Consider the following 21,895-nt stretch of genomic DNA (forward strand, 5'->3'; position numbering starts at 1 on the left):
TTGTGATCACTGCGAGTACTTGATTCCAATCGCTCGTCTGCGAGTTGAGTTGCTGCCAGAGCCTCTGAATACAAAGGGTGATTTTCGGGTAGCTCCATTGACTAGCAAGAACATCCAAGCACAGAAAGTTACATCATATTGAGCGTAGAGGGAAGATGAATCGACGAGGTGGCGCACGTTTTAGCTGGTGGAAGCCTCGCGCTCTCTCGCTCTCGCTTTCGCTCTCTCTGGTTTCGCGGATGATTCTGAAGTGATGATGCGAAGGGTGTGGAGGGGCCAGTTATTTTTTACCCTACTCACTATGTGAATATTAGCCAATCATAGCTTGTTGCCCAGCTGGGGCACTGCTGACAGAAGTTGCGTGCAGCTGATTTGAAAATTACGACCCAGGCCCCTGAACTCGACCAACCCTAGACATCCTTCGACATGCACACAAAACGTGCCAATAGGAGAGGTGTCACAATACAATGTCCCCCAGCTACGCGCTCCGCGCGATCCCCAAAACCCTAAAGGCTTGCTTCGCTCGCTGCGCCAGAACCCTAAGCCCGCTGCGGCTCGCACGCGTCGCCTCCGCTTGCTAGGGAGACCACTGGTGGGTCCTGGGTTTGCAGCCGCGTGCTCCGCACACGGATTGTCAAACCGCAGGCGGGGCTCACTGCGCTCGCTTCGTGCCATCCATCCCCAGGTTCCGACCAATCAGCAAACGGGGCAAATAATCTATCTGGGAAAAGTCCACATATTAATTCTGTAAGGGGTAGGACAGTCTTTTTATGCTTCGACGGGATTTGACTCGAAATTTGTATGATGCTCGTCTTAAGTGCGGTTGGAAATTTGACCATACTGTAGCGACAATCGCTAGTAATTAAAACTGACTCTAATATTCGGATTGGATCAGGTTGACGATTCGAATTTACTGGTAATTTACCGCAATAAAACCCCAGACCCAGAAGCCCGACCCGAACCTCAGACGAACTGAATAAAATTCTACCCTAATGGTTCTTGAAGTCCACGAACCATTGCGCCAGACCCCCAGCGCGACGGCATCGTCTTCTCAGAAATTGGGCGGGTCTTGCTGCATCCGCACCATGCCTCGCACGAGGGATTCAGTGAGCGGATAGTATCGCTGCTCTCGAACGCGGTTCCAGTAGCGCACTTCGAGCGCTCGCCCTGCTTCCAGCAGCTTGAGCTTGATAAGCCTCTCCACGATGTCCAACCGACGGGCGTTAATAGCTGTCCACACCGCCAGGAAGGTCCCGCACATAACCACTCTTGTGCATCCATTGCATCACATTGAAATGTCAGGTTTTGTGGGAACAGCCCCCACCTTCCTTCCTCCAAAGCCCAGCGTGGGTCTTGTACTTGACACAGAGCCACTCGTGCATCTGCACGTATCCATTGCGCACAGCGTTGAACGGCAGCGCTAGCCACTTCACCACCTCCATATTACCCTTCCTCTCCGCAGCTCTAGCCAGGTGGTGGCGCCCCCACAGGACGACGTTCATCTCCACCGCCTCTATCCGCGCCCAGCCGCCTTCACTCTTGGCAGGAATCTCATGCTGCGTGGGGAACTTCAGCAACTTCAGTTTGCCCAGGCCCGCGGCCTCATGCACTGCATCGAAAGGCACAATGCAGCCGCTGAAGTGGACAAACAGCAACTGCATCAGCTCCATGGCGCTCTCCTGCTTGGTACGCGACGGAACTGAAACCGGCGGTAGTGCCAGTCCATGCGTAGGTACTTCCTGCGCGACAAGCGGCCTCCGTCGCCCGGGCCCAGAGAGGCTGGAAGGAGTTGTCTCGGAGCTGCAGCCCTGCAAGATGTGCTCCAGTAGCGCCACGGAGCCGAGTTTGCGCGCCTGCCAGTCCACCGCCGAGTCCAGGGAGGACGTGACCGAGTCCTGCATGAGCGAGGCGAAGACGGCTCTGGACTGCAGCACCAGCGTCGCGGACAAGAACGGCGGAGGTGACGGTAGCGCGGACGCGGACTTTTGGGACTCCATCGCTTGACGTCGACGGAGCAACTTTGGGAATGAAAGGGCACAGTTGAGGTTGGCTACACTTGGGTTCACTATGCAACTGTAATTCGTCACTACGTAGATCAATGGAAGCATGTTGTAGTGGCTCTGAATAAGCCACGATAGGGTGCGAACAACGGCGAAGCAGCAGCCACAGCTTAGGGCCGTTCTTAAGTTCCGTCCCAGAGTCCCAAAATAAGAATGTGTTGACTTGGGAAAACGTACCGGTAAGTCCCTTGCGCCGACGAGTCGGGGGCGTGATATAATTGGTTGAAAATAGGAAAGCGTCCAAACGGTTGTTATTGAGGGATTGGAACACTGGGCAACGCTTGAAATAAATGTGCCAATTTTAGAAGCAACTGTCAAGTTATCAGTTTGCCATTTCAAGGAAAAGAAGCAGTTTGCCTGCCAGGAACGACGTCATGGGTAGCAAAACGCCCAAGACTCGCTGCTCTAGTAGTAACGTCAACGTAGCCCCAGTGAAGTCTTCCAATAATTTTTCTCCTGATGAACAGGAACGGTTGAGTCGCGCGTGGATCAAGGTCGTTGAGGAATCCGCAGGTTATGATGATATCCATCTGACTCGAGAGATCGCGAACGATATACATGATGAAATCAGCCATTCGTTCTGGAAATGGGTTCTTGGTGAATACTCTAGCGATGGGTTTGAGGTGCGAACGAGATCGATCGAAGAGCTCCTCTTGCGGCACAAGAGCAGCAAGCTCAACAACCGTAAAACAATGACACGTTTTTCGCATTACCATTACCACCAAACTCAGTCCATGTGTACGTTTAAGCGCGTCCTCCAAAGGATCTGCTATCTGCTGTCTACGCAAGCGCATACTCAACTGCTCCTGGCCTCAGGTCAATTTCACTCTGCGTCATGACCTGCAACTCGGAATGATGTATGCTCCACTCCAACCACTGCACCGACAACGTTGAGATCTTTTCATTTGCAGCCATCGCAAGCAATAGCCAAATGAAGCCGGGCAGCTAGGATTAGCAGTTTCCTTCTCTGGGGCATACGTGATGTAGGGGCAAACTAACATGTTACGAGAGCAAAATCCATATCTACCGATACAGACAGCGATGTGGCTCGGGCTGCGCCACAATTGGCCTGCAGTATATATACATTTGCTCCTGTATTGCCGTGGATACCTTTGGGCCTGTTGTCATTTTGGCAGCCACGCTTGCCACAGACTCGATGCACAACCGGGTGTATACCTGAACGATTCTGTCGCCCAACGGCCGTGGCATGCGATCGCGAGGGCGTGACTCCGGCCCTGTACATGTTTGCGCCCCGCCTGCCCTCAGCGAATGCGTCCTGAAGCGCGCCGGATCCTCCCCCACCGTCCGTGCGGTGCGTTGAATGACCTTAGACACCTAAGGTGCTGAAATGCATCCTGGTCGCCCGCTCCTTCCCATGAACACTTCTGCGTCTTAGAAGGTAAACCACCACTGGCTCTCAGCAGCAGCAGGGCACCCAGGACTGTGCACAGAAGTGGATGTCCTGAACGGGCTAGCATTAGGACTGCGGGTTTGCCGTTTTGGTTAGTCTTTGATCCTCGAAAGCAAATGTAGGCAAACATCGCGTCCTTGGGATCGATCGTGGCGTTTCCGTCAGCACCAAACGTTGATATGTCAGCTGCTGTGACGGCAAACGTGGTGGAGGATATGACCACGATATCGGGGCATCTCACAAGGAAGAAGAAAGGCATGTACAGAACCCCCACATCGCCTGGTGTTCAGGGTTCAAGGAGCCGCGAGCACGCTTCGAGGATGGTGATCGAAACAGGAGCCATCTGTGTCGGAGGTGCATTGCGCTTGCGGATACCCGAATCTGGGGATGGCTTTACGGAAACGAGATCCCGTACGCCAACTAGAAATGACGGACGCCAGCTAAGGGTGTCTTGATTGTGCCGCAACGAGCTGGTCACTGGGAGCCGAAGCCGTTCTGAGCGCTGTCGACGATGAAAGCGGAAATTGCTTAAATCGGGGCTGACGGTGAAAGGGTTAAGTGCCATGGAATGCCGTGCTTCACGGTCCATCTTGCCAAATGTCCAAATAGCGTCCATCTAAGTTGTAGGAGGAGTCTGCAACGGCGTTGTCACGTAAATATCGCGCCACGCGTTCTTGAGAATATTGGTGCTGCGCGGGGGTTGGGTGTGATTCCACCATTTGGGTTAGCGTCAAAAACACTTCATCGTGTAACTTGCTGATGCGTCCGCTATGGTATTATCGGAGCCAGGAATATGGGAGGAGGTGAAACGGAATTGCTACTCCCACGCCCCCATGAGGGGGCCGATGACCTGAGCCCTGTGGTTGCGGGACGCCATCTTCGCCTGCCACGATACCGCCGACTGGTTGTCGATTCGGAAATGGATGTGCACGACCTGTGTCTGCGGGAGGGCGGCACCCCACGTTGCTGTCCATGTGTGAATGACGGAAGCACATGCGAGCAATTCGCGGTAGTTAATATCGAAGTCGTTGCTGGCGCCTGCTTTGAATTCAGCGACGAGGCGGCGTTCGCTAGTCACGAATTGGTAAGACAAAGCCAGCCTGAGCGATGGGACGATTGTGCATACACCGTTGTCGGAAGCATCCGAAGACACGATGAGATCAGGATCGGGCGCCGCGTTGAAGTACCCAAGGGGAACGCCATTCATCCTTTAGTCGTGCATGATATACCACCACCAGCGCAGGTTGTCCCGCATGTCCGCTTTGATGAAGACGCGGGAATACCGATGGAGTCGACGTTCGCATCTGCGTAAGCACCGCCAGAACGCCTGTGCGGGGCGGACGCACTTGGCCACGTGCTGGAGGGGGGCCGGCAGCGACCGGAAACCGTTGCGAAGTATTGACGCGGAGTTGAAAGCAGCGGCGATGAGGGTTTTGGCTTTGGTGACTCTCGTTGCCGGCATGACCACTGTCTCCGCGACTGTGTCGAAAATTAGGCGGAGAACTTCTGGCGAATTTCCCAACTGGTGAACTTGTCGGTGTTCGTGGATGTTGGGCCCAGGACAGCGATCATGGCGAACCACAATAAACGCTCGATATTCTCGCACCGATGGTCGATGTCGGAGCACACGTTGATGTGATTGTCGACCCAGGGGTAATTGTAGAAATCCGAGGGGTTGGCGGTGCCAGTGCATTACGAATACGACAGCGCCCTCCCCCAGCATGCCGCATGATCCTGCAGACCCGGTCCGCCCGAAGGCCGCCGACAAGTCGATTACAATGGCATTGTCTCCGAGTACATAGCCGGCGAAATGGTGGACGCTCTCGCATGTGTGTAAGCCATCACGCCAAAAGGGTTAATGAACAGCTCCGGCCAAATCGAGATGACGTCGCATCCACGACCAGACATCGAAACGAGACTTGCTCACGCCGGATGTTTTTACGTAGGACGTGGATCCGCTCCGTGGCGGACGGGTGGTTAGCCGGGGAATGCTGCTGCTGTGGAAGGGGGGGGGGGAGTTGAGAATTACGCAAATTCCTTCCGAGGCGATGGTCACCAGCTGGTTCATGTGCTCGTATCCCGCGCATAGTATTGCAGCATGTCGGTCACCAGGGTTTTGTTGGGCCGGTAGTCGTCGCTGGTTTGGCACCGAATGCGCTCAACGAACTCTGGTAATGATAGCCGTACGCGGCGAATGTACTCGGCTTGTTGATAGAAATAATGGCAGCACCTGAGACTGCGGTGGACGCACGTTGGGTCGGCGGCTGGGAGGCCCCTGCTGCATTGAATCCAACTTGAATGGGCGCGATGCGGATGGAATCCCACAACCCCTTCCGTTGAAGTCCTGACGCCTGCATGGAGAGGAGCTCTGCGTGAGCGTGGCCGCCCCATCGGCACATACCGTTGTGGATGAGTAGCCGATTCTCCGCCGAGAGGTGTATGTACGAGCATGCAGCCGAGTCGCAAGAGCTGTGTGTCAACAGAATGTGTTAGGTGATCCGAGGCTCGACGTTGAGCAATGGGACGGGCAGCATCGGCGGAATGACCGGCAAGGCAGATACTGGGGGCTTTCGTCGGAAGAGCCGGTGCCCGCAGGAGGCGTATGAGCTGAGACAGGCCGGCACCCATCGACGGCATGGCGTCGCTGCACGAGTTTCTCGTTGGCTAGTGCATGCCTGGGTGTCCTGGTGGTGTTGCTGACTGTTGAGCCTGGGGCTCGACGGCCTGGCGCCGGTGCTGTGCCAGCCCCGCGGAATGCTAGGTGCGGTTCGGAAACCGACTGAGCTTCCCGGGATGGGTAAGCAAGCACCGGACCAGACATAATAAGATTATGTATATTTAGTTTAAGTATACGAAGGCAAGTGTCGACGTAGTCTACGGTACTACGCTAATGGCTGGTATGGAGCCATTAGGGTTAGGGAGACTGCCTCCTCTCTTTTGATACAGAGGCAGGATTTGTGCGATGGAGAACGGAAGCAGCGGATCGGAAGCGAGGACGGTGTCCTCACTTCCACTTTTGCTTCGGGCTGAGCACGTTTGTTAGATAGCATTAGAATAGCGGTAAAGTGGCTAATAAAGACAATTGGCAAACAAAATAAAAGCGTTCTTTCACTTTAACATTTCAAGTTAAGAGTACAAGTGATCATGAGCAACAACGCGAGCAACCCGTTCGACCGTCTCGTCTTTCCGAGCGACACCAAACAGTTCGGGGTGTGGAAGGACCTGATCCTTGGGCACCTTCGCCAGACGAGTGCGGCTATGTGACGTCAATCGATAGTAAAGGGCCTGGTAGAGCTAGCGTTCGCCTACGAGGATATGCTGCGGACAAGCTGCGAGATTCCCCGCCCGATTGACACGGACGATGCGGAAGCGCAGAGGACATACAAGTGGCAGCTGGCAAATCTCAGCGAGCAAGACACCTACATTAGGTCGCTGCTTAACCAGACGCTGCCCAGGTTGTACATGGAGTCGCTGCGCGTCTCGTTCAATGACGAAAGTCTGCTTGTTGCATGGAAGCGACTCGAGACTGTGTTCGGTCAGTCGAATGCGCAAGGGATGGCCGCAATGATTGCGAGGTTTGACGAGGCTCTGGCAATGGATTTTGCGGCAGTGGGCAAGCTCATCTTGCGTGTCAAGGAGGCGCGTAATCGGATCAATCGTCAATCGCGCGAGGCACTGGACGGCGTGACGATGTTTCCGAACCAGTACGCGGCGATGAAGGTTCTGGCTTTGTTCCCAAGCCAGTACTGGGGAAACCAGGTGGATTACACCAACGGCGGGTTCCATCTGGACAAGGTTGAAGCATTGCTGCGCAATGTCTTCATGAACAAGAGCCGCCGCGAAATTGAGGCTATGCAAGCGGTGGTTGTGCCCGCAAATCATGTGAGGGCGTCGCAGCATCTGAGCAAGCGCAAGGCGCGTGTTGTTGAGTCGAAACGCGAAGATGAGTGCTTCTATTGTGAAGGGCGCTACAACCGGGACGGTCTCGCGCACATAAAACGTGACTTCCCCGCGATGAAAAAGGACAGAAGCTTGGGCGTGTATCGCACCAACACCTTCAAGAGCCCTACGCTGCAGTAGCCAGTGCCGGTCACTCACGTGAAGGGGTCCAAAGCGGCCGCCAAGAAATAGGCCAAGGCGGCGCGCGTCGAAATTCCGGTCGATGCTGAGATGATACGGCAAACCAAGAGGGCCAAGAAGGTTGCGGACGCTCAAGTGACAAGCGATGTGCAAGAGCCACGACACAGCGATACGCTGACGCCGGAGCAAGCCAAGGCGAATGTTGATGCGCTGATGGCTTCGCCACCGCTGACACCTGGGTCACCGGTCGTTTCGGATACGCCGATGAGTGACGACGACGACGTGGCGGACTTTGAGCCAACGATCGTTCCGGCACTTGCTGGAAAGGTCTCGGAGGCTTCCGGCAACATCGAAGTGGCGTCGAAAGCCATTTAAGAGGTGGTAAGAGATTTGTACCCTGACTTGTTAGAACGAAATGTAATTAACATCACCGATTATGATTCGGTGTTAGATTCAGGCTGCGGTTATGGACTAACCGCCGATGCAACGCAGTTTTTGAGCTAACGGCCGAGCCAAGGGTTTAGGTTTACATTTGGAGAAGGGACTAAACTTAGCAATACACATGTTGGCTCCATACAGCTCTATTTGAGTAGTCCGGACGTAATTCGTCCTTTTAAGTTCAATAATACGGCTTTGGTGCCTAAAGCAAAGGCAAATATACTTAGTGAATATTGGCTAAAACAAACAGGCTACCAAATAGTGGAAAGTATAGACGGGAAGTACAAGTTTGTACTTTGGAAGCATAAGTTGGCATTTGTAGCCATTGCAGTAAACGGGGCCTACTATGTGCAGGCGCGCACGCTGAGAGACAGGCAATTAAACTACTCTGCAGTAAAGGCAAAACCGATTGCACCATTAAAAGCACCAGGGTACAGACAAATAAGGCTGCTTTTAGAGAGTGGCATGTAAAATTGGGACACCTCAATAGATACAACTAATAGAGGTAATGAGCGGAAATCTGATACCAGGACTACCGAGCTTTAGTAAAGCAGCACTGACGAAAGTGCCGTTCTTCTGCCATACATGCACCGAAATGAAAATGCGCAGAATGAGTTACAGAAATATGGTGGGACCTAGGGACGATAAACCTGTCAGCACCATACACATGGATACAAATGGTCCCATGAGGACGTTAGGAGTATACGGAGTCCTAGGATCGATCAGATATTTTCTCAGTATCATTGACGACCAGACGTCGTGGCGATGGACGTTTGTCCTCCGCAAGAAAACAGAGGTTCAGATAAAGGTCAAAGAGCTGCTACTGCAGTTGGAAAGAGAGGGAAAATTCACGATTCGTCGTATAAGATCCGACGGAGGGAAGGAGTTCGTGAACGCAGCTCTGAAAACATTCTGCACTGATAAAGGAATAACGTTTCAGACCTCGAATGTGTACAGCCCAGAGGAAAATGGAGCGGCTGAGCGAGACCATCAGACTAAGATTAGTAAAGTAAGGTGTGCGCTACTTGACGCAGAAATGCCGGCTAAATGGTGGCCGGAAGCACTGAAATACATGACGTATGTGCAGAACTGCAAGCCAATGAGCCGTCTAAAGAACAAAAGTCCCTATGAATTGGTTAAAGGAGTGGGTCCAGACCCAAAGACACTTCAGGTATGGGGATGCGCGTGTTTCGCATATGTACCAGAGGTTGTACGAAAGGATAAAAGCTATCCGCACGGGCAATCAAGTGCAGATTCCTAGGAATATCTGAGGATACTAAAGGATACCGACTGTTTGATGTTTACAACAGCAAGTTCCTAGTGTTCAGGTCGGTAACATTCGATACAGAGAACTGCTTGAGCATAATTACTCGGTCATTTGGGATAAAACCGGATCAGCTCAGCAAGTAGGAGCTAAAGGAGATCGATGTACATTATCCAACAACGATGTGACCAATGTGGAAGTTCCTGTGATTGAACAACCGAGGGGGACATCAGGAGCAGTGGGAGCCAAACGAAAGAAGAGACAATCGTCAGTACCCGTGGGACCTAAGCGCAGATCCAGCCGGATCAAAGCCATAAACGCGCAACGCCCAACCCAACAGGACGGCACACGGATCGTTCCTGTGTTGTACTCGGACTACAAGTGCTTTCAAACCCACATCGATAAGGCAATTGCAGTAGATAAAATTGCGAATAGGATCTCAGTTCCCAAAAGTCTCCGGGAGGCACAAACCGGAGAACACAGGACACAATGGAGAAAGGCACTGTATTTGGAGTACCAGTCACTACTCGATAATGGAACATGGAAGTTAACTCGGCTGCCTCCTGGCAAGAAGCCGTTACCATGTCATTGGGTATTAGCAGTTAAGTATAATGCTGACAGCACCATTGAGCGGTTTAAGGCTAGATTGGTGGCACATGGAAACCATCAGGCGTATGGTGTCAACTGTGACGATGTCTATGCGCCAGTGGCACGATTCGAATCGCTTCGTCTTGTACTGGCAATTGGAACAATCCTGGATTGCCATATTCACCAGATGGATGTGAGTACAGCCTTTCTCAATGGGTCAATGGAGGGTGAACAGCAGGTGTATACGCACCAACCACCGAGGTACATGTTAGCAGGGCATGTGGATTTGGTCTGTGAGCTCAAGAGAAGCATATATGGGTTGAAGCAAGCACCTAAGATTTGGTACAAGGTATTCCACAAGTTCTTCACCAACCTTGGTTTTTCCGATGCAATAAAGAATACTGCATTATGTCCAAAAAGTGGGAGTGAGTTGGATCATTGTAGTGGTATATGTGGACGATCTTACGATCATGTCGAAAGATATGGAACTGATCAACAAACTCAAACAGGATCTCTCGGTGAGATTTAAGATGAAAGACCTAGGAGACATCCACTATATATTGAAGATGGAGGTTAAAAGGAACAGAAAGAACAGAACGATGACAATCTCACAGCACAAGTACATTGATGAACTATTGAAAAAGTTCAATATGGGGCATTGTACAGCAGTGACTACACCGCAGCTCAGAGGAGTAGAGCTCGTTGCTGAAACGAAGATGTCAGCTCAGGAAATAGCGGCCCAAAAGTTTGACTTTAGAGGGCTAGTCGGATCACAGCAATATCTGGTAAGAGGAACAAGACCAGACATTGCAAATGCAGTGAGAGAATTGAGTAAATTGCTTTCGTGTTACAATAAGACCCACTGGGAGGCAGCGACGAGAGTGCTCAAATACTTGAAAGGGACGTCGACGTACGGTCTCCTTCTTGATGAAAATTCGAGAATTGTGACGTATGAAGTGTACACAGACGCAAGCTTCGCGTGTCAACTCCATGAACGTAAGTCCGTAACTGGGTATGTGATCACTATGGCTGGAACCAGTACTCATGGTGTAGCAGCAAACAGGCATCAGTTTCTCTCTCAACTGCAGAGGCAGAACTCATTGCACTAAGCGAAGGAGCAAAAGAAAGCGAATGGCTATGGTACCTACTGAGGGAAATGGGATTTCCGCAAGAGCAACCAGTACAGGTGTGGTGTGATAGTAAATCTGCTATTAGCACGGTCAAAAACGCAGGAAACCATAAGGCGACAAAGCATATTCAAATTCGCTATTTGTTCACTAGAGAACTAGTAGAAGAGGGTAGGTTGAATATCCATTACTGCGGTACGGATGACATGGCAGTAGATATTCTGACAAAGGCACTACCGGCAACACAGTTTGCTAAGCTCAGGGAGCTGATAGGGGTGAAAAATCTTAAGACTACTCACGACACTTAGTGGGAGTGTTGAGCCTGGGGCTCGATGGCCTGGCGCCGGTGCTGTGCCAGCCCCGCGGAATGCTAGGTGCGGTTCGGAAACCGACTGGGCTTCCCGGGATGGGTACGCAAGCACCGGACCAGACATAATAAGATTATGTATATTTAGTTTAAGTATACGAAGGCAAGTGTCGACGTAGTCTACGGTACTACGCTAATGGCTGGTATGGAGCCATTAGGGTTAGGGAGACTGCCTCCTCTCTTTTGATACGGAGGCAGGATTTGTGCGATGGAGAACGGAAGCAGCGGATCGGAAGAGAGGACGGTGTCCTCACTTCCACTTTTGCTTCGGGCTGAGCACGTTTGTTAGATAGCATTAGAATAGCGGTAAAGTGGCTAATAAAGACAATTGGCAAACAAAATAAAAGCGTTCTTTCACTTTAACACTGACAACCCGATCTGGCTGTTCGGGGTGCGACGCCTCGCCTACATGGTTGGATACGGGTGTGGAGCGTGTAGCTCTGTCCGTTGCCGCGTGGTGACGGTCATTGGGTATAGATGGTTCGCCGGAACGTCGAGTAGTAAACAGGGCTGTATTCTCGTTACTCTCGTCCTGATAACGAAGCGCCGGGGGGTCGACGACGTCTCGTCCTCGTAAATTGCAGCGGCGACCGTCGGACCCGTGGCGGTTGAAGCACTCTCCATGTACTGGAGTAGGGCTGGAGGCAACTCTGAGGGCCATGCGTGCGCACGGTTGCTGGACGCACAGAGGGCTCGGGTGCTGCCAAAGCTCATGGAGCCCATGAAAAACAGGAGGCATGGCTCCATACCGTTAGCGTCGCGTGGGATAAGCGCCCTTACATGCGCCAGAATGCCGCCGGGTCGTGACGGTTCACTCCAGATCCCCTGGGAGCATCGGCCGGGGTGGCCGCCAACGTGGGCTCGGCAGCTAGCCGGGGGGGGGGGGGGGGGCTGTGGAGTGCCATTGCCCACGCCACCGAGTTGTAATCAATGCGGAGCGCTGTCGTGCGGAAGTCCCTCCACCAAGTCGGTGCGTCGCTCGAAAGATATATGAACGCGGTGCCAAGCAGCTGGTTGACCTCGTGGAGAGTGCGTTCAACGCGGGCCGGGGAGTGGTACGGTTCTGCAGCCAAGTTTGCTGCGGCGAGCTCGCAGATCCTGGGGTGTCCGAGTTATGGGCTCGTACGACTCCGCGTTGGCGAATGTCATCAATCCCTGGATCGCTCCCAGCAGGTATTGGTAGCTGGCGCAACGTGGATCTGGCGGCGGTACAGAGGAGGGCCCGAAATCCAAATTGTAGTTGGCGTCGTACGATCCAGAGAACAGCTGTGCGTCGAGATCGGTCCGCAGGAATTGAATAATCGTGATGCCGTAGCGTCCATACCGGGCGCTATGAGTGGCGCTGAGAATTGCCAGCGCGTCGCAGAAAAGACTGAATCGAGCAGGCTCACCCTGAAAACGAAGGCCATCGGCGTTCCGTACATACCTTTGAGAGGCATAAGGAACGGTTGAGCCTGTGTACAGCGAGGACGTGAACGGCGGCTGGGACGAAATCCCCCGAACGCGTTTAGTCGTTCATGGGAAAAGCTTGGTTCAGAGGTCACATACAGTCCTGGGAGGGAGCACGTTCCGGTGGTCAGACAGCGTCTACGTGGTAGGAACTGGAGCCACGGCCGCGACCGCCTCCTCTCTGGCAGGGCGGGCGAAACCTGGTTCAGCGTGGCTATGAGCCGGCGCATAAAGCGGGCTGTGGGCGGGCTCAGCCTTGCCGTGCCAAGCGGGAGGCGCACGATTTCGGACGCCGGCGTGGAGGTGTTAGCCGCCAATGGGCTATCGACGAGCCTTGAGGGGTTCAACGGCAAGGGGTCGGAGCCCTGCGGCGCCAAATGTGCCGGGTTGTGGTGCCCTTTGACGTTGAAGCTGCGCAGGAACGAGCTCAAGTCGAATGGCGTTCGACTAGGGTCTGCGGTCGTTGTGGGACCTGCGCCGGCGCTGAGGCGCAAGCGGGCGTGGGCAAGATCAGACGGCGGGAGGAGCGGCGCCGAGGCCTAAGGGAGGGGGGCGGAGTCGTCTGGGCAACGTTGTCCTCACTGTCGGAGTCGGCCGACGGCGGCACTGGCGCAGGAAACTGCGACGGGCGTGCAGGCTCGGCATTGGGTGTCGGAGCCTGGCTAAGGATGCCCCCCCCCCCGACGCTGCTGGTTGGGGGCTAACGTGTGACGCGCCCGGGGGTGCCGGCACGACGGGCTCGACCTGGAGAGCATGTCGGGAATGCTGGCGCCGCTGCTGGTGTTGCTGATTCGGGCGGTGAGGCGTTGGCCGAGGCTGATCGTGGGGGCACCGATGGGCGGGTTTGTTTCTTCGACGTTGAGTCTGCCTTAGGCTTGGCCAGGTGTTTACCGGCGCGTGTGGACGCGCCCGTGGAGGTGGAGCGCCCGAGTGGATTGCTGACGCGGCTGTCGCTGCCTCTCGTTCGAGAATGGCCGCGCGTTTCTGCTGACAGCCCTCGTCAAGTGCAGAGGCGGACCGCTTTCACGCTGTGATGCATGGGCTGCATGAGCAGGTGGCGTGGCCGTGATCGGAGGGCTTCGGCGGTTGGGACTGAGTCAGGAGCCACTACGGGCGGTTTGGGGGCATTCCCTGTTGGCGGTAGATTGGTCCACCAGGGAGACCGACGGAGCCGTCGGAGGGCCCTCAGGTCCAGCTGCTGGGACGGAGGGATCCGTGGAGCCCATGGCAGGAGGAGACGAAGGAGGGGATGCCATGCGGGATGGAGTACTGCGGTTGCAGGGAGATTGATGAAGCCGCTGGGTTCCCGGCGAAATCTGGCCGGTGGTGGCTCTCCCAACTGGCTGGCCGTTGCAGCGCACCTTTCTCGCGTCTGGTCCCACAGCGGAAACCACTCCTATTTCGGTCTTCGCCCGAAACTCCGCTTTCTCGACAATCATATGTTGGCAAGAGTATCACGCCCGTCACCGACAGGTTCTGCGATATTGCCGGGCGATCCATCGCAGTGTTGCCTCCCAGCGATGTCCCAGAAGAACATGAACCGAATATCAGTAGGTTCCTCAGTCTGGGTGACTCTCAAAAATCTCCCAGACTGCCCAATGGTGGAGCCAGTAGCCATTTTGACTTCAAAACCCTTCTTATGTTCGACAAATTGTCGCTTCACGCCCAACTCGACCGGTGACCTCTTTAGCAGGAGGTGGACCAGCATCCCCCTCTCGAAGCACCACCAAAAGTTTCAGCACCCGTCCCTAGTCCTCATGGTGCGTCTAGAGGTTCCACACATCCAGGTAGTCGAAGCTCCACCGATCGTTTCAACAGCTTATTGTGTTCACCGGACGGCCGCACGCCGAAGTCCATGGCGGGCTGATTTGGCAATAACTCCGTCAGAATGGCGTAGAATTTCGCCACACTGGGCCGTATGGTCTTCCACTGCTACAGTGCGACCCCCCGTTTTCGCGGCTGCTGACCTCTAATAAACTGTTAGAAATAATACTCCGCACATTTGGAGGCACTCGGATGATAGCTTTTGGGATAGGACTGGATTGCGCAAGTGGCGTGCACATCTCCGTTTTCAAAGGTTTTCCCTGTATCAAGGGAGGGATGACACGTTCTCCGAGTAAACCTGGGTGCATAGACCTTTTCATACCCCTGCTCTCATTAAACATTTCTGTGTCGTACAAATGTTGCGTCGCCCCTCCTGGTACACTACGTTGACACTAACTCAGAAACACGAACTTTGTCTTAGCGCCAACATGGTATAAGACTGTGGATCTCTTCTCCGCAATGAAGTGTTGCTCTGAGGGCTTTAAAAGATCTCCGATGAACTATTCGCAACTGCTGGTGCCTCACAGGCTTCATTTATAAGGCCCGGGTTAAGTGAAATACAGTATCAAATAGTACATCATTTTAATGTCCATGGCATAATTATTACCCTCTCGTTTCTTTTATGGTCCACCCTCCGCGAAAACGGGGGGGGGGGGGGGTCGCACTGTACCGCAGTGGGCGTCCGTGGATTTGCTGGGTGCTCGTAGTTTCGAGCTGTAGACCAGGTGCACCCAGGATTAGGACCTCTCGGGAATATATCTCGCTGCCGGGACCGGTCGTGATCGATTTGATGCTGCACACGGCGTTGGCCCAATCGTGGGCCAGCGTCACGAAGGACTCGGACGCCCATGGAACTGAAGAGGAGACGTCGAAGCATTTGGTTGCATTAGATACTTTCTGGATGGGACCTTACCAAGAAACACGGAGACAACGCTGTGGCGGGGGGGAGGGGGGGGGTGCAAGAGGCGGGAATGAAGTGTCCAAATACGAAGTCTCTCGCGGAGAAGCTGCAGGGCGGGCAGGTTCGTCTTGGGCTCAAGGAAGTCGGCACCCCTGAAGGGCGATCCCTGGCAGAGCTAATTCAATATTTTTAACGCGCACGTAGACGGCAGGAGTTGTAGTGGGTCGGGGACACAACGAACACCACCGTGGGAGCTGGAACTCCCGAAGCACGCCAACATATACTAACATAGCTGCTGCTTAACTCTGTGTGATAGTCTATGTTGAGGACTTGTTCCTGAGAGGGTAAATCCCAAACTGGTGTTTCCTCTCTCCTAACAAGACGACCATGTGAGGGCAGAGCTGCTTCATTTACCGATTAGTAAGGCTAGCCTGTGCGAGGCTTGTGCAGCAAGGAAAGCAGAGGGAGTCCCACAAAAGAGCCGAAATGGTCGAGGGATGAAGCACCCCAGCATAGATGGAATACGAAACATATAATCAGTTCAATACAAGCGTAAATATATCCAGAAGTCAAGCCGTGTTGCGGTCATAGTAAGACACCGCGCCTTCGCTTCACCATCAATGAAATTCCCTTCTGCTCACGCGCGAGTATGCCTCGCAGATGCCCCGGCTGCAAGGCATGTCGCCGCCCTAACGGCGGGTATCCAGATGGAAACATGCTTACCTCATTATGCCGTTCGTCGACTTGTCGGTTGTTGAAATGAATCCATGCTCACTCTGGACATTTTTGGCGGGCATTCCCCTCTGTTCCTCCGTCGAGCAGCCCGGGAAGCTTAGGTGAACATCAAAGTTCAGCCGGTCCCGGTCGGTGACCAGGCGCACACCACCCGACAATCGCATGGGCGCCGGTCGTGGCGGGAGGTAGCGTTCAGCAAATACGCCACGCCGTACTTACGGTGGCAGCGAATATCACGATGGTGGACGCAGCATGAACCCGCCAGCCCACACCTACCGTCCCGAAGAAGGTGAAAAATTCCTGCACTCAATGTACTTGCAGGTGCGGTTGGTCTTGTTGCTCGAGAGTCGTTGCACCTCGGAGCGAAATACTCAATGAAACTGCTCCTCTACTCGACCCCATTGCCTACTACCGCTTGAACGGTGTACCCAGATTTAGCCTGCCGTTGATCAGGTCACTGGGACAAGACGGACAAAACAAGCATCAAGGATATCGCAAATAGCATCATTGATTATATACGTTCTCGAGGTTCTTGTCCGGAACATTTTGTCGAGCATGCTCCAGGATGCTTCGATGGCCTAGGTACATCTGACTTGTTCGTGAATATGGTCTTCACTCGCGTCGAACCCGAAAAATGCGTTTCCTATCTTCGTTGCACTCCGATGGAAACTTCACACCTGCAGTCTCGCTAGAACCCAACGGTGCCATGGCAACCCCATCGCCTTATGTGCTCTTGTCCGGGCAGTCCAGGACGTGGACGAGTTGCCATGTGATGTTTGACTAAGAAGATGGGGACCTGAGCTCGCACATGACGATTTTCGGGTTGCCCGCCCCGCCCGATCGCATCTCTTGGTTCACCTCGGGTACTCGCACCCGCCCGACAGCGCACTTCGGGTACCCGAACTGACCCGGCCCATTATATACTATAGAACCATTTTAACAAAGCGTGCAATATATTGAGGGTTAATCTTTAATTGACCTACTCTCAGTCGATGAGATCGCTATTAGATCTTACGAATAAATATCACGGGTGGCCCTTTTAGTGGCAAACTTTTCACGACTGACCCCGTAAGAGAGCACAGGGTAGTTTGTAGGGGAAGAATCTCACTATGATATCTTCATCTCGTCTAGGCGCCAGTCGATGCGAAACCCATTCTCCTCTTCCCTCATGCTTGCCTCCCACTGGTGGTGCTTGGAAATGATGCTAGCCATGATACTACCATTCTTTTAACCATTCCGTACTGCAGGCACTGTTACCACGAGTTGACGCAGCGAGTATTCGAGGTGTTGTCTAGCCGCCATCGCCTGTCAATTCTACAGAGGAGCAACGAGGATCAAGGTTAGCACATAATGTGTCGTTGCGGTCTGTTTTTCATAATCACGAGCTCATATCGTTTGACTTCGCCATTTGACAGGTCCAGAGATCTGTGCAGCATTATGGGGCTGTCCTTGACTCTGGAGCGCCTTCGTTTGACCTGCATGTGGGGGGTGAGAGGTGTGGTAACAAAGCCCAGTCCCCCAAACACAGGGAGTAGGATGCAAACGATCAAAAGGTAGCCCCCAAGAGTGTGATGCGAGGCTGATGAAACCTTGATCGCCCAGAGGTATTTTGTATAGCGCAGCCCAGATAAACACTGGGAATCAACAGAGGAAGAATAAAACCAAGAGTACCGCGAAGCAAACCGTGAATTTTCACCCCTTCTTGTTTGGCGTGAGTACCTTGCGTAATCCCTGTCGGCTCGTTGTTTTTCGACGGAATGGCACTTCACTGGAGTTGTAAATGTAGCCTTTGAAGAAATGCTGAAGTACACGTCTACTTCAGAAAGCATCCACGATGCTGAAAGCAAACCCAGAATCTCAGACCACCCGAACCCGGAATATCGCAAATTCAGGATCCAGTATGTCATTTCGATTCAGGGTGATGCTTGGAACTTAGAAGGCACCTTACCCAAATGTTATCCTAGCCTGATAACCAACAAATACAGAGTATACAACACTACAACTAGCCGTCACTTATTCTTTCGGACCCTCGGACGGTGGGTTACTCACACACCAGGCTCACTCGAGTCTAAAATGCAGGCGCCTATCTCGCCTGGACACTCGCCAATACGCGCACCACCCTCAATTAAGAGGAAAATACAATCACTATCAGTTAACCTTCCCATCACACGCAGCAGTCAATACACAATCCTGAATACGGCTACTTAGCACTCGAGAACACAATCGGGAACGTGAAGTGGGCTACCACGAGCACAGCAAGTGACCCAACTAGCATATGAAATAGGTGTATCACCCCAGGAAGCACAAGGCGTCTCTGGTCACCACCTAACTGGAGTTAGAGTAGGTGGAGCTCACACAGATGACTCGTCCTTGTAGTCGATGTGCCCTTAATGTCCCGCGGTAATAGTCTCGGGTCCTCCGGATTTCCGTCGGCAGGCTTGGCCGAAGTCACTTGCGCGTTACAGGGAATTAAAACTATGTTTGGTTATCGACTATATTACCGCTTCTCTATTCCGCACTCTTCTTCACGTAAATCTATCCGGTTCACTATGCTTCGGGTCGAATATCTTGATTTGAGTATACATTTAGTTCTGCGGTCCTGACTAGTGGCGACTTCGGTCGTCGTACCTTCGTGGTGGGCTGACAAATGACTTGGTCTCACTAGGAAATGAGTCCGTCGTCTCGGTCGCAATATATCGTGAGCACTCTCCTTCTTCTCTGCGAAAAGTCGACTCGACAGGTCTCAGTGGATTCTCGACTGTTCTTCAAGCCACACATCACTTGATTGCAAACTGGCCTCAAACTGGCTCCAAACTTGCTTTGCATTCACACTCAGGATTCCACTTGGCATCTTGGGTGATTCTTGGAATCTTGGCGTAACTTGGTGAAGCTTGGATGTCGGCTTGGGAGATACTTGATTTTAGTATGGGGCGTCTGGATTCACGGTCTAATCCCAGGATTCCATCTTGAAATCGTGGGGCACTTGTCTTCACACAAGTGAATCTTGGGTTTCCGTGGTGCACTCTGGGTGCAAGTTCTTCTTCATCACAGACTACCGTGTATCTCCACAAACATCAACTTGTACGGCTTCCAGCGCGTGATCGTGGTGGTGGTAGTGGGTGTTTCTTGGTACTTGATCCATCTTGTCGCTCTGGACCACAGCAAGACGAGGTGTACTCTGGGATACGTTCTCCAGAGACACTTTCCGCCAGCCTTTAGGCACTCGTCGTAAGGGAAAGTCCGGTGGCTGGGCTGAATGTACTGTTGAATCCTGGGTGTGCACGCCCAGGATTTCACACTTCCAGCCGGTTGGGCCCATCTGCGGTCAGGCGCAGGATTCCTTCCACAAGAACACGCCCCATCCTTGTCGCCACTCATGTCACACGGGTACGGCCGCGCCGCATCCTCCCTCTCCACCAATCACAACTCAATATAGACTCCAAGTCAAACTAGTGACGGTTCGTCGTCAGCGAAAATCTAGGGCCGCTATGTGTCAAAGAAGCAGAGGTATCTACGTCGGTGGTGGGCACGACGGAGGCGATGACGGCAGAGCCTCGAACGCGCACCAGAAAGCAACGGACACGGCGAAGCGTAGGGCCGACGAGCACGACGCGACCTCTCACGCGAGTGGCGAAGAAGCGCGCTGAGGTAGAGCAGCAACGCGTGCTGGAGACGACGGCGACGCGCGAGATCACGAGCGAGAGCGCGACGGACGAGCAGTATGCCGCGAACGAGGGCCACGACGGAGAACAGCACGGCCAAGATGGACAACAGTCCACGGAAGGAGCCTTCGGCGACGACGGCGACTTGCGACGACGCAACACTGGCGACTGAAAGCTGCCAGCGACAGCGTGAACAACAAGGTGACAGTGGTGGGGCAGCGAACGATCAACGACGACGCGGTGGACGCGCACGACCACTAGCGACGACAGTGAGTGGCGAGCCGAGCACGGATCACGGCAAGCGAGTAGCGGTGATGGACTTGGAGGCCGCGAGCACGGACGCCACAGCTCAAGCGACGGGAGCGACGACGAACACGACGGCGACGATGGAGACCACGCCGGTCTTGGCGCGGGACTCGACGAACACGGGCAACGTCCAGGCACGGAAGCGGGTGACCTTCGCGGCTCCGTTAGAACAAGACGGCGTACAACGCGGGATGGCCGAGGAACGACCCACGCGGACGATGGAGACGATGAGCACGGCGGCAGCGACAACGAGTTCGGAGACGACACCAATGGCACGGACGACGCGACCTACGGCGAGGCCGGAGTCATGGGCTGCGAGAGCGGTGAACACGAGCACGGTGACGAGTCAGTTTAGCACGAAGTCAGGCGTGACGACGGGTGCACGTACGAAACCAACACCTCAACATGTTGCTGGCGAGCAACGAAGCGAACGGTATGGCGGTGACGAACGACGGGTACTTGACAAGCAGACCGGATCCGAACACGACGATGATGGGCAGTTAGAACAACACAGTGAACGAGTGCAACGACGAGCCGTAGAACCTACGCTACAACTTACTGACGACGAGATCAGTGACGCACAGACGAAGATCAGACTGGTGCGGCGTATGGTCGAAGCAGGCGAGTACCGAGGTCAGAAGGTGACGAAATCCTTCGGATTAGTTGTGATCGAGACGCAAAATGGGCAACGAGTTATATTACCTCCGGTGGTATGGGCTACAGATACGAAGTAGTGTCATGACTCTGTATGGGCAGGGCACCTACGAGCTCCGCATACTTACGCTTGAATCGTTCAAACTTACTGGTAGCCTGGCTTGCGCAACGAAGTGAAACGATGGGGCTTGGGATGTCAGGAATGCGGCAGCCGGGCGACGCCGAGAGAGGTGATACCACCTCTGCGTAGCATTAGAGGCGGAGACGTTGGAGACAGATGGGCGCTAGATGTAGCAGGCCATCTGCCTACGACGAGTGGTGGTGAACGATATGTGATTGCTGCGGTCGAGTACGTGACGCGGTATGCGGTGGCGATGACGGTGAAGAGGCACACCGCGGAGAACGTCGCGGCCTTCCTCATGAAGAACGTGGTGTTGAAGTTTGGTGCTTTCCGAGAGATACTGACAGACGGCGCGCTCGAGTTGACGGGCAAAGTCATTGAGCAGCTTGTGATCATGTTGCAGGCACAAAAATGAATCCAGTGCCATATCGTCCACAGATGATTGGGTTAGTAGAGCGCTTTCACCGAACATGGAAAGATTGTATTGCTACGTACATGAATGACGAGAAGCAACGGGACTGGAACGTCTGGGTGGACTTCGCAGTGTACGCCTACAACAGCGGGCAGCACGCTACGGGTCATGTTATCACCAAATGAACTCATGACGGGCAGACGACTTAGGAATCCTAACGACTTACTGAGAGCGGCGAGTGTCACGGAAGCTGGTCCGTTGACGGATTATTACCGACGACTACTGGTGGCAATGACGAGAAGCAATGAGTGAGCGGAAGTGGCCGGGCGGCGTGAACAAGAACGGCAGGCACGGCGCTACGACCGTAAGGTGCGGAAGCAGCGCGTTTTCGCACCTGGAGACCGACTATGGTTGTATAAACCTCCGAGAGGTCCGAAGGCATCGAAATTAGTACATCAGTGGCTTGGACCAGTACGCGTGGTGGAACCTGCAGGCT

At 53.7% G+C, this 21,895-nt stretch overlaps 3 protein-coding genes across 3 annotated transcripts; 2 read left to right on the plus strand and 1 right to left on the minus strand.

Annotated features, from left to right (window-relative positions):
* Window positions 1-1,051: 1,051 nt before the first annotated feature.
* IUM83_16369 (uncharacterized protein) lies at window positions 1,052-1,997 on the minus strand (the record flags this gene model as incomplete). Its single annotated transcript, XM_067941245.1, has 2 exons — window positions 1,052-1,230; window positions 1,325-1,997. The coding sequence occupies 2 exons, from the start codon at window positions 1,995-1,997 to the stop codon at window positions 1,052-1,054; spliced, it is 852 nt and encodes a 283-aa protein (XP_067798388.1).
* A 17,787-nt stretch (window positions 1,998-19,784) lies between these two features.
* Window positions 19,785-20,078, plus strand: IUM83_16370 (uncharacterized protein; the record flags this gene model as incomplete). The annotated part of the gene is made up of 1 exon (XM_067941246.1): window positions 19,785-20,078. The coding sequence occupies one exon, from the start codon at window positions 19,785-19,787 to the stop codon at window positions 20,076-20,078; it is 294 nt and encodes a 97-aa protein (XP_067798459.1).
* A 142-nt stretch (window positions 20,079-20,220) lies between these two features.
* Window positions 20,221-21,402, plus strand: IUM83_16371 (Gag-pol fusion protein; the record flags this gene model as incomplete). The annotated part of the gene is made up of 2 exons (XM_067941247.1): window positions 20,221-20,596; window positions 21,155-21,402. The coding sequence occupies 2 exons, from the start codon at window positions 20,221-20,223 to the stop codon at window positions 21,400-21,402; spliced, it is 624 nt and encodes a 207-aa protein (XP_067798485.1).
* Between the last annotated feature and the right edge of the window lie 493 nt (window positions 21,403-21,895).

Source organism: Phytophthora cinnamomi, assembly GCF_018691715.1.
Source record: "Phytophthora cinnamomi strain GKB4 chromosome Unknown Contig9, whole genome shotgun sequence".
Lineage (NCBI taxonomy): Eukaryota > Oomycota > Peronosporomycetes > Peronosporales > Peronosporaceae > Phytophthora > Phytophthora cinnamomi.